This window comes from Anomaloglossus baeobatrachus, chromosome 6 (assembly GCF_048569485.1).
Source record: "Anomaloglossus baeobatrachus isolate aAnoBae1 chromosome 6, aAnoBae1.hap1, whole genome shotgun sequence".
NCBI classification, from domain to species: domain Eukaryota; kingdom Metazoa; phylum Chordata; class Amphibia; order Anura; family Aromobatidae; genus Anomaloglossus; species Anomaloglossus baeobatrachus.
This window is the reverse complement of record NC_134358.1, coordinates 24,164,068-24,179,561: the sequence shown is the minus strand read 5'-3', so window position 1 is coordinate 24,179,561 and position 15,494 is coordinate 24,164,068. Positions and strand designations below refer to the sequence as shown.

General features: G+C 49.0%; 1 protein-coding gene across 11 annotated transcripts in view; it reads right to left on the bottom strand.

Annotated features, from left to right (window-relative positions):
* The window catches only part of PTK2 (protein tyrosine kinase 2), a 184,458-nt gene that overhangs the window by 37,384 nt on the left and 131,580 nt on the right, over positions 1-15,494 (bottom strand). For 7 of the 11 annotated variants that reach the window (XM_075352830.1, XM_075352832.1, XM_075352825.1 and 4 more), the window contains 8 exons: positions 15,244-15,300; positions 12,682-12,702; positions 9,453-9,550; positions 9,204-9,288; positions 8,920-9,020; positions 7,625-7,740; positions 7,147-7,247; positions 577-666 (listed from right to left, as the gene is read on the bottom strand). In XM_075352830.1, coding sequence (XP_075208945.1) covers positions 577-666; positions 7,147-7,247; positions 7,625-7,740; positions 8,920-9,020; positions 9,204-9,288; positions 9,453-9,550; positions 12,682-12,702; positions 15,244-15,300 — 669 coding nt within the window. The remainder of the gene's footprint in view (positions 1-576; positions 667-7,146; positions 7,248-7,624; positions 7,741-8,919; positions 9,021-9,203; positions 9,289-9,452; positions 9,551-12,681; positions 12,703-15,243; positions 15,301-15,494) is intronic. The other 4 variants (XM_075352828.1, XM_075352829.1, XM_075352834.1 and 1 more) reach the window with 1 other exon arrangement.

Here is a 15,494-nt window from a genome sequence, read left to right as displayed (position 1 = left end):
ACATATGCAATCCATAAGGGACCATAGGCAGCACAGGGGAACATATGCAATCCATAGGGGACCATAGGCAGCACAGGGGAACGTGTGCAATCCATAGGGGACCGTAGGCAGCACAGGGGAATGTATGCAATCCATAGGCAGCACAGGGGAACGTGTGCAATCCATGGGGGACCATAGGCAGCACAGGGGAATGTATGCAATCCATAGGGGGCCATAGGCAGCACAGGGGAATGTATGCAATCCATAGGGGGCCATAGGCAGCACAGGTTGTGCCGTCACAAGGGGGCTATATTCAATATAAGGGGCCATATCCAGATTAAGGGGGCTAATTTTAGGATGGGGGGCTATGAGGGACAAATACCCTATATAATTTGTTAGAGGGACACTGGCATTATAAGATGCCATTTAACATTAATAAAAAAAAAAATTATCTTTTCCTTCACCAAATTTGGGGGTGCGTCTTATAATCAGGTGCGTCTTATAAAGCGAAAAATACGGTGTATATATGTATATTCCATTTTATACCCACTGGACTCTCCCAAAAAACATAAAACATAAAACCTGCTAACCACTCACCGAACATCCACACGTCACTCGCAGAGGTAAAGCGCCGGAAGTTGATGGACTCTGGAGCCATCCATTTGATGGGCAGTTTACCTTTGGAAGCTGAAAAATATAGAAAAGAAAAAAAAAATATTAATTTTGCAACTGGTTAAACAAACAAAAAAAAAAAAAACAAAAAACTGATACGTGGAAAAAGTTCACACACAAAAAAAAATTGCCTAAAATGAAGGGAATTTTGTTTACTTACCGTAAATTCCTTTTCTTCTAGCTCCAATTGGGAGACCCAGACAGTGGGTGTATAGCTACTGCCCTCTGGAGGCCGCACAAAGAACTACACTTAAAAGTGTAAGGCCCCTCCCCTTCTGGCTATACACCCTCCCGTAGGAGTACAGATTCCTCAGTTTTAGTACCAAAGCAAGAAGGAGGAAAGCCAATAACAGTTTCAAAAACAAATTCAATCCGATAACACGATCGGAGAACTTAAGAAACAACATGAACAACATGTGCACCCGAAAAACGAAACCCTAAGAACAAATAGGGCGGGTGCTGGGTCTCCCAATTGGAGCTAGAAGAAAAGGAATTTACGGTAAGTAAACAAAATTCCCTTCTTCTTTTTCGCTCCTAATTGGGAGACCCAGACAGTGGGACGTCCAAAAGCAGTCCCTGGGTGGGTAAAAAGATACCACATGAACGGGCTGTCAGACAGCCTCTTCCTACAGGTGGGCCACCGCCGCCTGAAGGACCTGTCTACCTAGGCTGGCATCTGCCGAAGCGTAGGTATGCACTTGATAGTGTTTGGTAAACGTGTGCAGACTCGACCAGGTAGCCGCTTGGCACACTTGCTGAGCCGTAGCCTGATGCCGCAATGCCCAGGACGCACCCACGGCTCTGGTAGAATGGGCCTTCAGTCCAGATGGAATCGGAAGCCCAGCAGAACGGTATGTGTGAAGAATTGGTTCCTTGATCCACCGCGCCAGGGTGGATTTGGAAGCTTGCGATCCCTTATGCTGACCAGCGACTAGGACAAAGAGCGCATCAGAACGGCGTAGAGCCGCCGTGCGAGAAATGTAAATCCTGAGTGCTCTCACCAGGTCCAACAGATGTAAACCCTTTTCAAATTGGTGAACTGGATGCGGACACAAAGATGGTAAAGTGATATCCTGATTGAGATGAAAGGAAGAAACCACCTTGGGAGAAAACTCTGGAATTGGACGCAGTACTACCTTGTCTTGGTGAAACACCAGGAAGGGAGATTTGCAAGATAACGCCGCTAGCTCGGACACTCTTCGAAGAGACGTGACCGCCACAAGAAAAACTACCTTTTGTGAAAGCCGAGAAAGGGGAACCTCTTTCAAAGGCTCGAAAGGCGGCTTCTGGAGAGCAATGAGAACCTTGTTCAGATCCCAGGGTTCCAATGGCCGTCTGTAAGGAGGAACGATATGACAAACTCCTTGGAGAAACGTGCGTACTTTAGAAAGCCGTGCCAAGCGCTTCTGAAAGAATACGGATAGCGCGGAGACTTGACCCTTAAGAGAGCTAAGCGACAAACCTTTTTCCAACCCAGACTGCAGGAAGGAAAGAAAAATTGGCAATGCAAATGGCCAGGGAGAAAACCCTTGAGCCAAGCACCACGCTAAGAATATCTTCCACGTTCTGTGATAGATCTTAGCTGAGGATGGTTTTCTAGCCTGTCTCATTGTGGCAACAACTTCATGAGATAAACCTGAGGCCGCTAGGATCCAGGACTCAATGGCCACACAGTCAGGTTCAGGGCCGCAGAATTCAGATGGAAAAACGGCCCTTGAGACAGCAAATCTGGACGGTCTGGTAGTGTCCACGGTTGGCCTACCGTGAGATGCCACAGATCCGGGTACCACGACCTTCTTGGCCAATCTGGAGCGACGAGTATGGCTCGATGGCAGTCGGACCTGATTTTCCGGAGAACTCTGGGTAACAATGCTAGAGGTGGGAACACATAGGGGAGTCGGAATTGCGACCAATCCTGAACCAAGGCGTCTGCCGCCAGTGCTCGGTGATCGTGAGACCGTGCCATGAAAACTGGGACCTTGTTGTTGTGTCGTGACGCCATCAGATCGACGTCCGGCGTCCCCCAGCGGCAACAGATCTGCTGAAACACGTCCGGGTGAAGGGACCATTCTCCTGCGTCCATGCCCTGGCGACTGAGAAAGTCTGCTTCCCAGTTTTCCACGCCTGGGATGTGAACTGCGGATATGGTGGACGCTCTGCTTTCCACCCACGTCAAAATCCGTTGGACTTCTTGAAAAGCTTGGCGACTGCGTGTTCCCCCTTGGTGGTTGATGTACGCCACCGCCGTGGAATTGTCCGACTGAATCCGAATCTGCTTGCCTTCCAGCCATTGTTGGAAGGCTCGCAGGGCAAGATAGATTGCTCTGATTTCCAGAACATTGATCTGCAGGGTGGACTCTTCCAGAGTCCACATCCCCTGAGCCCTGTGGTGGAGATACACCGCTCCCCACCCTGATAGGCTCGCATCCGTCGTGACCACTGCCCAGGACGGGGGAAGGAACGACTTTCCCTGTGACAATGAGGTGGGGAGAAGCCACCAACGCAGAGAGTCCTTGGCAGTCTGAGAGAGGGAGACAGTCCTGTCGAGGGACGTCGATTTCCCGTCCCATTGGCGTAGAATGTCCCATTGTAGAGGGCGCAGATGAAACTGCGCGAACGGGACTGCCTCCATTGCTGCTACCATCTTTCCTAGGAAATGCATGAGGCGCCTCAGTGAGTGCGACTGGCTCTGAAGGAGAGATTGCACTCCAGTCCGTAGCGAGCACTGCTTGTCCAGTGGAAGCTTCACTATCGCTGAGAGAGTATGAAACTCCATGCCAAGATAAGTCAGAGATTGGGTCGGGGTTAGATGAGACTTTGGAAAGTTGATAATCCACCCGAAACTCTGGAGAGTGTCTAGTGCCACCTTCAGACTGTGCTGGCATGCCTCTTGAGAGGGTGCCTTTATAAGCAGGTCATCTAGATACGGGATGACCGAGTGACCCTGCGAGTGCAGAACAGCTACTACTGCTGCCATGACCTTGGTGAAGACCCGGGGGGCTGTTGCCAGACCGAAAGGTAACGCTACGAACTGCAGGTGTTCGTCGTGTATGACGAAGCGTAGGAAACGCTGATGCTCTGGTGCGATCGGCACGTGGAGATACGCATCTTTGATATCTATTGATGCTAGAAAATCTCCTTGAGACATTGAGGCTATGACGGAGCGTAGGGATTCCATCCGGAACCTCCTGACTTTTACGTGTCTGTTGAGCAACTTTAGATCCAGGACGGGCCGATACGATCCGTCCTTTTTTGGGACCACAAACAGATTGGAGTAAAAACCGTGACCTTGTTCCTGAAGAGGGACGGAGGTCACCACTCCTTCCGCCTTTAGAGCAGCCACCGCCTGCAACAGAGCATCGGCTCGGTCTGGTGGTGGAGAAGTTCTGAAGAAACGAGTTGGCGGACGAGAACTGAACTCTATCCTGTACCCGTGAGACAGAATATCCCTCACCCAACGGTCTTTGACGTGTGACAGCCAGATGTCGCCAAAGTGGGAAAGCCTCCCACCGACCGCGGGTGTGGGAATCGGAGACCGCAAGTCAGGAGGACGCCGTCTTGGCAACGGTTCCTCCGGCTGTCCTTTTTGGGCGTGACTGAGACCTCCAAGAATCTGAGCGTCTCTGGTCTTTTTGAGTCTTTTTTGACGAGGCAAATTGGGACCTGCCCGGTCCTCGAAAGGACCGATAACCAGACTGACCCTTCCTCTGTTGGGGTCTGTTTTGTCTGTGTTGCGGTAAGGATGAGTCCTTACCCTTGGAGTGTTTGATGATTTCATCCAAACGCTCTCCAAACAATCGGTCACGAGAAAAAGGCAAATTGGTTAAGCACTTCTTGGAATGAGAATCTGCTTTCCAATGTCTCAACCACAGGGCCCTACGCAAAACAACGGAGTTGGCTGACGCCACTGCCGTGCGGCTTGTAGCGTCAAGAACAGCATTAATCGCGTACGACGCGAATGCCGCCATTTGCGAGGTCAATGGTGCTACCTGCGGGGCAAATGCACGTGTGACGGAGTCAACTCGCGCAAGCCCGGCTGAGATAGCTTGGAGTGCCCATACGGCTGCAAAAGAAGGCGCTAATGACGCTCCAATCGCTTCATAGATGGATTTCAGCCAGAGCTCCATCTGCCTGTCAGTGGCATCTTTAAGTGCCGCTCCATCTTCAACTGCAACCAAGGATCTAGCTGCAAGCCTGGAAATTGGAGGATCCACTTTTGGACACTGGGTCCAACCCTTGACCACCTCAGGGGGAAAAGGATAGCGTGTATCTTTAAGCCGTTTAGGAAAACGCCTTTCAGGATAAGCGTGGGGTTTCTGGATTGCGTCTCTAAAGTCAGCGTGGTCCAGAAAAGTGCTTAATGTACGCTTAGGGTATCTGAAATGGATTCTCTCGTGCTGCGAAGCTGACTCCTCCACAAGAGGAGCTGGTGGGGAAATATTTAACATCTTATTGATGTTAAATATAAGATCATTAACTATGGCGTCACCATCTGGTGTATCTAGATTGAGAGCGGTCCCAGGATCAGAATCCTGATCAGTTACGTCCGCCTCATCACCCATAGATTCATCTCGCTGGGATCCTGACCATTGAGATGAATGTGAAGGCCCGTCATAGCGAGCCCGCTTAGGCTGCCCGGGGCCATCGTCCGAGTCAGAGTCTTCACCCTGAGGTGTATATGCCCGTCCCGGAGCTTGGAGCTGAGGGGGACCAGGGGGCAATGATTGCACAGTGTCCGTGGCCTGTAGTACAGGCCTAGCTCGCAATGTGTCAAGAATTTGTGACATAGTGAGAGACATTCTGTCAGCAAAAGCTGCAAACTCAGTTCCTGTCACCTGGACAGCATTCACAGGTGGTACACCCTGGGTCACGTCCAGCAGAGGTCCCGACTGTGCAAGCGCCGCAGGGGCCGAGCACTGCACACAATGGGGGTCCGTGGAGCCTGCCGGTAGAAAAGTCCCACATGCGGTGCAGGAAGCATATAATGTTTGTGCCTTGGCACCCTTGCGTTTTACGGACGACATGCTGCTGGCTCTCTGCAATGTGAGAGAGTCTATAGCCAAAGGGCGACCAGCGCTATGCAATACAAAGTATTTGTAGAAACAAAATACTAAGAATACTACTGGCACAAGAGGGGGTGAGCCCTGAGGGCTGCTTACCGCCCGCTGAATAGCGGGTAAGAGGCTGCAGAATTCCTTGTCTGGGTCTCCCCGGCCCCCCTCTGCAGCTCAGCGTGTCAGCAGGAATGGCTGCCGGCGTCTGTGGAGAGGGGCGGTCCGTGGGAGTTCCCAAACAAAAGTGCGGGAAACAGTGTCCCCTCTGTGCCGATTGTGAGGGCTGGAGTATGTAAAAACGACTCCAGCCCTCAGCGCTGATGCACTGGCCAGCGTCCCGCCCCTCTCCTGACTGGCAGGTCTGGGGGCGGGAACGAACGGAAGCAGGCCGCAAAAGCCGGGGACTCGAGTTATCAGCGCGGCCGCCGTAAAAGCGCGGGCCGCGCTGAAGTCCCCGGCGCACCACAAGTGCCAGCCGCGCCGCAGTCCCAGCGGCCGGCAAGACCGATTCCTAGACGTGGCCAGCGTCCCGCCCCTCTCCTGACTGGCAGGTCCGGGGGCGGGAACGAACGGAAGCAGGCCGCAAAAGCCGGGGACTCGAGTTATCAGCGCGGCCGCCGTAAAAGCGCGGGCCGCGCTGAAGTCCCCGGCGCACCACAAGTGCCAGCCGCGCCGCAGTCCCAGCGGCCGGCGCGACCGATTCCTAGAAGTGTGCCTGCTTCAGCGAAGCTGAATGAGGCCATGGCACAAGCGCCGTAGCGCTGATGTCCCCCGGCGCACTACAACACCCAGCATGCTGCGGTGTGAGCGCCAAATGCACGGGGACACAGAGTACCTTGAGGAAGCAGGGCCATGTCCCTGATGTACTCCGCTCCATCCAGCATCTTCTCCAGGGGCTGTAGATGGAGCACGGTCTCAGTGCCTGGAGACCAGTAAATCCCACTTCACCCAGAGCCCTGTAACAAGGGATGGGGAAGGAATCAGCATGTGGGCTCCTGCCGCCGTACCCGCAATGGGTACCTCAACCTTACAAACACCTCCGACATACAGTGGGGTGAGAAGGGAGCATGCTGGGAGCCCTGTATGGGCCCTCTTTTCTTCCATCCGACATAGTCAGCAGCTGCTGCTGACTAAAAACAATGGAGCTATGCGTGCGTGTCTGACCTCCTTGCGCACAAAGCTAAAACTGAGGAATCTGTACTCCTACGGGAGGGTGTATAGCCAGAAGGGGAGGGGCCTTACACTTTTAAGTGTAGTTCTTTGTGCGGCCTCCAGAGGGCAGTAGCTATACACCCACTGTCTGGGTCTCCCAATTAGGAGCGAAAAAGAAAATACTGCTCTTCTACATAAATATGGCGGATTTCACAGCGTGTACACGAACCGCAGTGCCCAGACTGTGAAAGGCGGCAGATTTTTTTTCTCAGACTGCTGCGTTCCTTACCTTTATAGTACGTACTGTCCTCCATATACCGCGAAAGCCCAAAATCTCCTAACTTGACGCAGTCGGAAGACGAGACCAAAACGTTCCTCGCTGCAATGTCCCTGAAAAATAAGGCAGCGGCGTTAGTATACACAGGTCAGTGCTGTATACATGGAAAAAAAAAAAGAGGAAAAAATAAAAAACTACATGTGACCGGTATTACACAGCAAAGCCAAATAAAAGATAAATATAAATTCAATAATAATAATATAAAAATACCCTACTTTGTTTTTAACTTTTTCACAATAACCTGTTACAAGTCCCAAACTAAAAGTGATATAACTTCTAGGTCATAAAAAAGTGGCATTTAAAACAAATTGCACAATGCCCAGCAGGTGGCAGTATTGGCCTGTAATTGTTATAGATGCCACAGAGGACGGCTGCAGGGGCCCAGGATTGTGAACGAGCGGGAGAAAACCAAGCGGATTCATGCTCTCACCTATGGACAAAGCGCTTGCTCTCCAGATAGGCCAGTGCTGTGCTGAGCTGATAGGCGTAAAGAATCAGTGAGGCCAGGTCCAGGTTGTATTTTCGAACTTGTAAGAACGATCGCAGCTGGGAACGGAAAAAACAAAACAAAATCAAATCAATTGCACTCTAATTTTGGTGCCCCATCAGATACCCACCAGCACAATAGTGAGTGCAGCTCTGGAGTATAATACAGGAGGTAACTCAGGATCAGTAATGTAATGTGTGTACACAGTGACTGCAGCAGCAGAATAGTGTGTACAGCTCTGGAGTATAATACAGGCTGTAACTCAGGATCAGTAATGTAATGTATGTACACAGTGACTGCACCAGCAGAATAGTGAGTACAGCTCTGGGGTATAATACAGGAGGTAACTCAGGATCAGTAATGTAATGTATGTACACAGTGACTGCACCAGCAGAATAGTGAGTACAGCTCTGGGGTATAATACAGGAGGTAACTCAGGATCAGTAATGTAATGTATGTACACAGTGACTGCACCAGCAGAATAGTGAGTACAGCTCTGGGGTATAATACAGGAGGTAACTCAGGATCAGTAATGTAATGTATGTACACAGTGACTGCACCAGCAGAATAGTGAGTACAGCTCTGGGGTATAATACAGGAGGTAACTCAGGATCAGTAATGTAATGTATGTACACAGTGACTGCACCAGCAGAATAGTGAGTGCAGCTCTGGAGTATAATACAGGAGGTAACTCAGGATCAGTAATGTAATGTATGTACACAGTGACTGCACCAGCAGAATAGTGAGTGCAGCTCTGGAGTATAATACAGGATGTAACTCAGGGTCAGTACAGGATCAGTAATGTAATGTATGTACACAGTGACTGCTCCAGCAGAATAGTGAGTGCAGCTCTGGAGTATAATACAGGATGTAACTCAGGATCAGTAATGTACTGTATGTACACAGTGACTGCACCAGCAGAATAGTGAGTGCAGCTCTGGGGTATAATACAGGAGGTAACTCAGGATCAGTAATGTAATGTATATACACAGTGACTGCACCAGCAGAATAGTGAGTGCAGCTCTGGAGTATAATACAGGATGTAACTCAGGATCAGTAATGTAATGTATGTATACAGTGACTGCACCAGCAGAATAGTGAGTGCAGCTCTGGAGTATAATTCAGGATGTAACTCAGGATCAGTACAGGATCAGTAATGTAATGTATGTATACAGTGACTGCACCAGCAGAGTAATGAGTGCAGCTCTGGAGTACAAAACAGGTCCATCTTCTCTTACCTCCCCCAGTGTACACAGCTCCATGATTATCCACACCGGGTTCTCTGTGATCACCCCAATTAATTTCACAATATGCGGATGATCGAACTGCCGCATCGTTACTGTGGGGAGAAAAGACGCGGGTGAATAAACTGATATAAAACCTAATTACTGCTGGAAAATCCCACCCTACAGGAGACAATCGTAATGATACGGTCAGCTGGTGAAATACTGAACATGGGGCAGGTGGATACAGCTATTGTTCCCTGTTATCAGTCAAACAAACAACAAACCCCCGAACTTACAGGCCTCTTGTAAGAACTTCTCCCTCACACTGTCTGATGTGCAGTTCTTACACGTTTTGATTGCGACCGCCATAGCCGGATTCTCCTGGGGAGGTAAAACAGATATTTCTAAGCAGGATGTGACGTCCAGAGGAGAAAGTAGCATTTTTAAAACCACAGGGGATGTGACTAGCCATTTAGCAGAATTAAGTCTGCAGGAGCTGCGCTCATTTTATGGAACGAGTGCTACCAGCCCATTATTCGACTTACCGGGCTCATGTAGACCCCTTGGTGCACATCTCCAAACTGTCCTTCCCCTATACATCGCCCCAGCTCAATGCGGTCCCTCTGGATCTCGTAGTCGCCCGCTGGTAAGACAGAGAGGTCAATTATAACACGTCGTACCCGGCCGTATACAGTACACAGCACACATGCTAAGGGCGCAGAGGACGGGAATTACAGGAGGAGGATACAGACTAATGCTCTGAAAAAGTTCTGACACTTTCTACCAGTTTCATTCCTCACTGTTCTCAATATCTCTGCTGACTGTCAGTGAATGGAAATCTTTTTAGGGTCCAGTGAAGAGCGTAAGAATGTATCAGCAGAATAGATCCCATCTATAAAGCTCATTCACCGACAGCAGAGACGAAACCAGAAAATGTTAGAAAGTTGCAGAAGTTAGGGGAACCTTTAATGTTAAACCCCTTAAAATTTTAGGAATTTCAAGGGGAACGTGATCGACTCCTCTCTCCTCCGGGCACCTTACATCTCCCGCATTCATTGCGCCAATCACAAGAGCGGCGCTGCCCAGACGGCGGATCAGTTTAACCAGTTTCATAGCTGTCCTTTTTCAGCTTTATTCCTCAACTTCTACCAAAAACTGTACATATATTATTTTTTTTTCCCTCCCATCGAAAATGACTAATGAGTGCTGATGGGCAAACTCCGCAGATACTCTGAGTGCAACTGGATTTTTAAGAAAAAAATTAAAGAAAAATACCTAGTTCAGCCACTCAATGAATTCCAGATATCTGGCCGGACGCTGATCCCCAAAATAAGTCTATGGGAGTCTGAATTATGGGATTTAAAATGTCGGTAGAAGGATAGGGGGATTGGAGCAAGCGAGCTATACTTAGAGTCTCCCGCACAGCTATAACACTACTTCCGGGGCCGCTCATTAACCTCATGCATATACACTGCTTTCCCCTCCCACTGGCAGTCCCGACATCTGTGATTGGGGGGGGGCACGGTCTGACTGCAACCAATCACAGATGCCAGAACTGCCGGTGGGCGGGGGAAGCAATGCATATGCATGAGGGTAATGATCGGCCCCGGAAGTAGGGTTACAGCCACACGAAAGACTGGTAAGTATAACGCTTCTGCTTTATTCTTATTTTCCTTTCATTTTATTTTTTTTAATTATCCAGGTGGCCAGATCCAGATAGTTACCTTAAGTTCCCTGAGAACTCTGGGTCTGGGGATTGGTGCACAGGTACTAGGTAACCTGCGCGGATCTGGACTTTTACAGTCTGGGTTTGCACATCACTACCTACGAGGGCTTTATTTATTCACGTTATGAATTGTCTTTTAGAATGAACAGGATTCCTTTATCAGATAATCTATTGCAAAAAGTTTAAAATTTAAAAATATATATATATATATATATATATATATATATATATATATATATATATATATATATATATATATATATATATATATATATATATATATTGTATAAAACCCCCAAAAATGACATAAAAATCCCCAGGCACCTACACGAGAGTTCATTTTTTTGTGTGGTGAGGGAACATTTCTCCCAACACCAGTTTAGGTTATAGAAAATTATTTTATCACTTTTTATTTCATTTATTGGGGGAAATGTGGTAACTGAAAAATCACAAATTCTGGCGTTACTTTTTTTTTTGTGTTATGGCCTTTACATATTTTCAGATTTTTAAAAAATGCACATTTGTAGCGATACACTTGATATTGTTTATTTTTAAATGAAGAAAAAAAAATGAGGCGGGTGATTTTAATTGAGATAACAAAATCTATATATATTTTTTGTATTTGTATATATACTTGTATTTATTTGTAAATTATATATATATATATATATATATATATATATATATATATATATATATATATATATATATATATATATATATATATCTCCATCCTAAAATAAAAATGTTTCCTACTTAATACATTTAGTTTCCCTTAGGAGCCTAGAATCAATGGTCACTTGGTCTATATACTGTGACACTTCATTGCCGGATGGGCTTCATAGGAGGCCGATGGCAGCGACAAAGGGGTCCTTTTATTGGCGGCCCACTGGCACCCTGCGTTCAAGTTGGGGAAGAGACCCTTTCATTGGCGGTTCATTTGTACCCTGCCTTTATGTTGGGGGAGGGGCCCTTTTATTGGCGGCTCATTGGCCCCCTGCATTCATGTTAGGGGAGGGGCCCTTTTATTGGCGGCTCATTGGTCCCATGCATTCATGTTAGGGGAGGGGCCCTTTTATTGGCGGCTCATTGGCCCCATGCATTCATGTTGTGGGAGAGGCCCTTTTATTGGCGGCCCACTTGGTTAATGTTGGGGGAGAGGCCCTTTTATTGGCGGCCCATTTGCACCCCGAGTTCATGTTGGGGGAGGGTCCCTTTCATTGGAGGCCCATTGGCCCCCTGCATCATGTTAGGGGAGGGGCCCTTTTATTGGCGGCTCATTGACCCCATGCATTCATGTTGTGGGAGGGGCCCTTTTATTGGACGCCCATCAGCCCCCTGCTTTCATGTTAGGGGAGGGGCCCTTTTACTGGTGGCTCATTGGCCCCATGCATTCATGTTGTGGGAGAGGCCCTTTTATTGGCGGCTCATCGGCCCCATGCATTAATGTTATGGGAGGGGCCCTTTTATTGGCGGCTCATCGGCACCCTGTATTCATGTTGTGGGAGGCCTCCTTTTATTGGCGGCCCATTGGCACCCTGTGTTCAGGTCTGGAGAGAGGCCCTTTTATTGGTGGCCCATCGGCACCCTGCGTTCACGTTCTGGGAGGGGGAAGTCCCAATGCATGCACCAGCAAACAAGCCATTTAAATAGCTAAATGGATTCAAGCACGCTGTGGTCGCCACAGTTCTAGGCAGACGCTGCCTCTATAAATAAAATTATATATATTATATATATATTATATATATATTATATATTGACCCACCACACGACGTGCGCTCAACAATACGGTGTACATAGTGAATGGGTATGGACAAAAGTTTTTCTACCAGCAGCCACCACTAGAGGGAGCCTAAAGCACAGTTACATATAGAGTGTGCAGTGAGCTCCCTCATGTGGTGGCTGCAGACATTACATTTCTACTAAATGGAGCTGGACATCAAAATTTGGCATCTCCCAAAAAAATAATAAAAGGTGAAAATGTAAAGAAAGTACTACACATCTATTCAGACGGCACAGCACGCACAAGTCACACCCAGAGCTGTTACCTTCATCTAATCCATAGCTTTCTGAACGGCATTTAGAGAGGGAACAGAAAACAATCTACCTTAACAGGGCGAACAGCGTACAGACATAGAAATTATACATCAGGAGCAACAGTCATGTGTAACGTTATGTCTAATGGTTCCATATGGAGGAAGTAAGAGAATCCTGTCTATAACACTACAGAATCTGCAGTGTCTTCTGCTCCAGTCACATCCAGAGCTGCAATCAGAATTCTGATGGCTTTAAGTTTCCAATGTTGCTTACACAGGTCAGGTCTTTTAGGTTGTCTGTCTAAAAGCAAAGCTTTGCAGAATTGTGAATGCAGCTCCGGATGTGACTGGAAAATGAATACAGAAGAAATGAAGCGTCTTGCGCTCTCCCAGATTTGGCATCGCCTCGTCATTGTGGAGGATACAATTCCTCAGTCTTTACTAAACCTCTGCTTGCCGAAATAGTACGTCATCAGTTCTCAAAGCGGATAACTTGCCGGTCACTGGGACCCCCATCGGTCCTGAGAGTGGGGCTCTGACGCTCCTTGTTTAATAAAGGGTGAGGGCCGCACACGGGCACTACAGCTACTCCCTGCCTGTGCGAAGGCTGGACATATAACGAGGGGCTCGTAATCAGGGGGCACAGACTTTGGTCTTTAGTTTTTCAAAAAATATAAAATCGGATTTGAATCAGAATTTTATGCGATTCATTTCAGGAGAATCAAGGAAAATGACAGCCAAGCTGGAGTATAAAAGGGACAGGAAGGGGTTAAAAGACAGGGACAGGTGACAGCCAGAGCAAGGCTGTGCGGCGGGACAGGTGATGACCAGATCGTAGTGGAGCTGTGCGGCGTGATAGGCAACTATGGATCGTAGCGGGGCTGTGCAGCGGGACAGGTGACAATGGATCATAGCGGGGCTGTGCGGCAGGACAGGTGACTGGATCATAGTGGGGCTGTGCGGCAGGATAGGCGACAGTAGATCATAGTGGGGCTGTGTGGCGGGATAGGTGACTGTGGATCATAGCGGGGCTGTGCGGCGGGATAGGTGACTGTGGATCATAGCAGGGCTGTGCGGCGGGACAGGTGACTGTGGATCATAGTGGGGCTGTGCGGTGGGACAGGTGACTATGGATCATAGTGGGGCTGTGCGGCGGGACAGGTGACTGTGGATCGTAGTGGGGCTGTGCGGCGGGATAGGTGACTGTGGATCATAGCGGGGCTGTGCGGCGGGATAGGTGACTGTGGATCATAGTGGGGCTGTGTGGCGGGATAGGTGACTGTGGATCATAGTGGGGCTGTGTGGCGGGATAGGTGACTCTGGATCATAGTGGGGCTGTGCGGTGGGACAGGTGACTGGATCGTAGTGGGGCTGTGCGGTGGGACAGGTGACTATGGATCATAGTGGGGCTGTGCAGCGGGACAGGTGACTGGATCATAGTGGGGCTGTGCAGCGGGACAGGTGACTGTGGATCGTAGTGGGGCTGTGCGGTGGGACAGGTGACTATGGATCATAGTGGGGCTTTGTGGCGGGATAGGTGACTGTGGATCATAGCGGGGCTGTGCGGCGGGACAGGTGACTGTGGATCGTAGTGGGGCTGTGCGGTGGGACAGGTGACTATGGATCATAGTGGGGCTGTGCGTGCGGGACAGGTGACAGTGGATCATAGTGGGGCTGTGCGTGCGGGATAGGTGATTGTGGATCGTAGAGGGGCTGTGAGGCGGGACAGGTGACTACCAAATCCTAGCGGGGCTGTGCGGCAGGATAGGCGACTGCTGGATCGTAATGGGGCTTGCTGCGGGACAGGCGACGGCCGGATCGTAATGGAGCTGGGCTGCGGGACAGGTGACGGCCAGATCGTAGCGGGGCTGTGCTGCAGGACAGGTGATGGCCAGATCGTAGCGGAGCAGTGCTGCAGGACAGGTGATGGCCGGATCATAGCAGGGCTGTACAGTGGGATAGGTGATGGCCGGATCGTAATGGAGCTGTGCTGCGGGACAGGTGATGGCCAGATCCTAGCGGGGCTGTGTGGCAGGACAGGTGACTACTAGATCCTAGCGGGGCTGTGCGGCAGACAGGTGACAGCCAGATCCTAGCGGGGCTGTGCTGCGGGACAGGTGACGCCCGGGTGCTGAAAATTTAACTATTTTTTCTTACCAATGTTTCTATGCTTTGGGGAAACCTCTCAGGATAATAATGTGCAGGAAACTCACAGAATAAGTTGGAGGCAAATCGAATTTATTGGAAAAAAAAATCTGCTAATTCTAATTTTTTCACATATGTTTTACCTCCCCCTCCAGAAATAAGCAAATCACTAACCCATGGATCGGTGATAACTCACTACATGGTGACGACCAATTACCCCCAAACTGCTCCGTAACTACATCCCCAGATTCCGGCCCGCAGGGGACCCCCCTCTAATACTCGCACAATTATCCTATGTCGCTGATCTCCAGTCTGTAATCTACAGATCCACAAATGGGTTTTGCTGGAAATGGCAGATTTGCAGCAGCTGGAGAGATACTTATTGGAGCCAGTCATGGTGGACCCGGTGTCAGGGGTGTGGGCACTTACTGGAAGGCATGGTGTATGTATCCTCTTCATCTATAATTTCTGCATAGTCATCGGTTTCTGGGAAGAAAACAATAAACAATGAAATTAACAAACGCCCCAAAAAGTGCAGAAAAACAAATCACAGCAAATGTAAAAAAAAAAAAAAAAGACAGGGTTCCTACAAATCTGATACCATTCACCAGGAATGTGATTACTGATTAGTTGGTAATGATCATCACACCAGTGGAGTGCAGAGTGCTCTACTCACAACC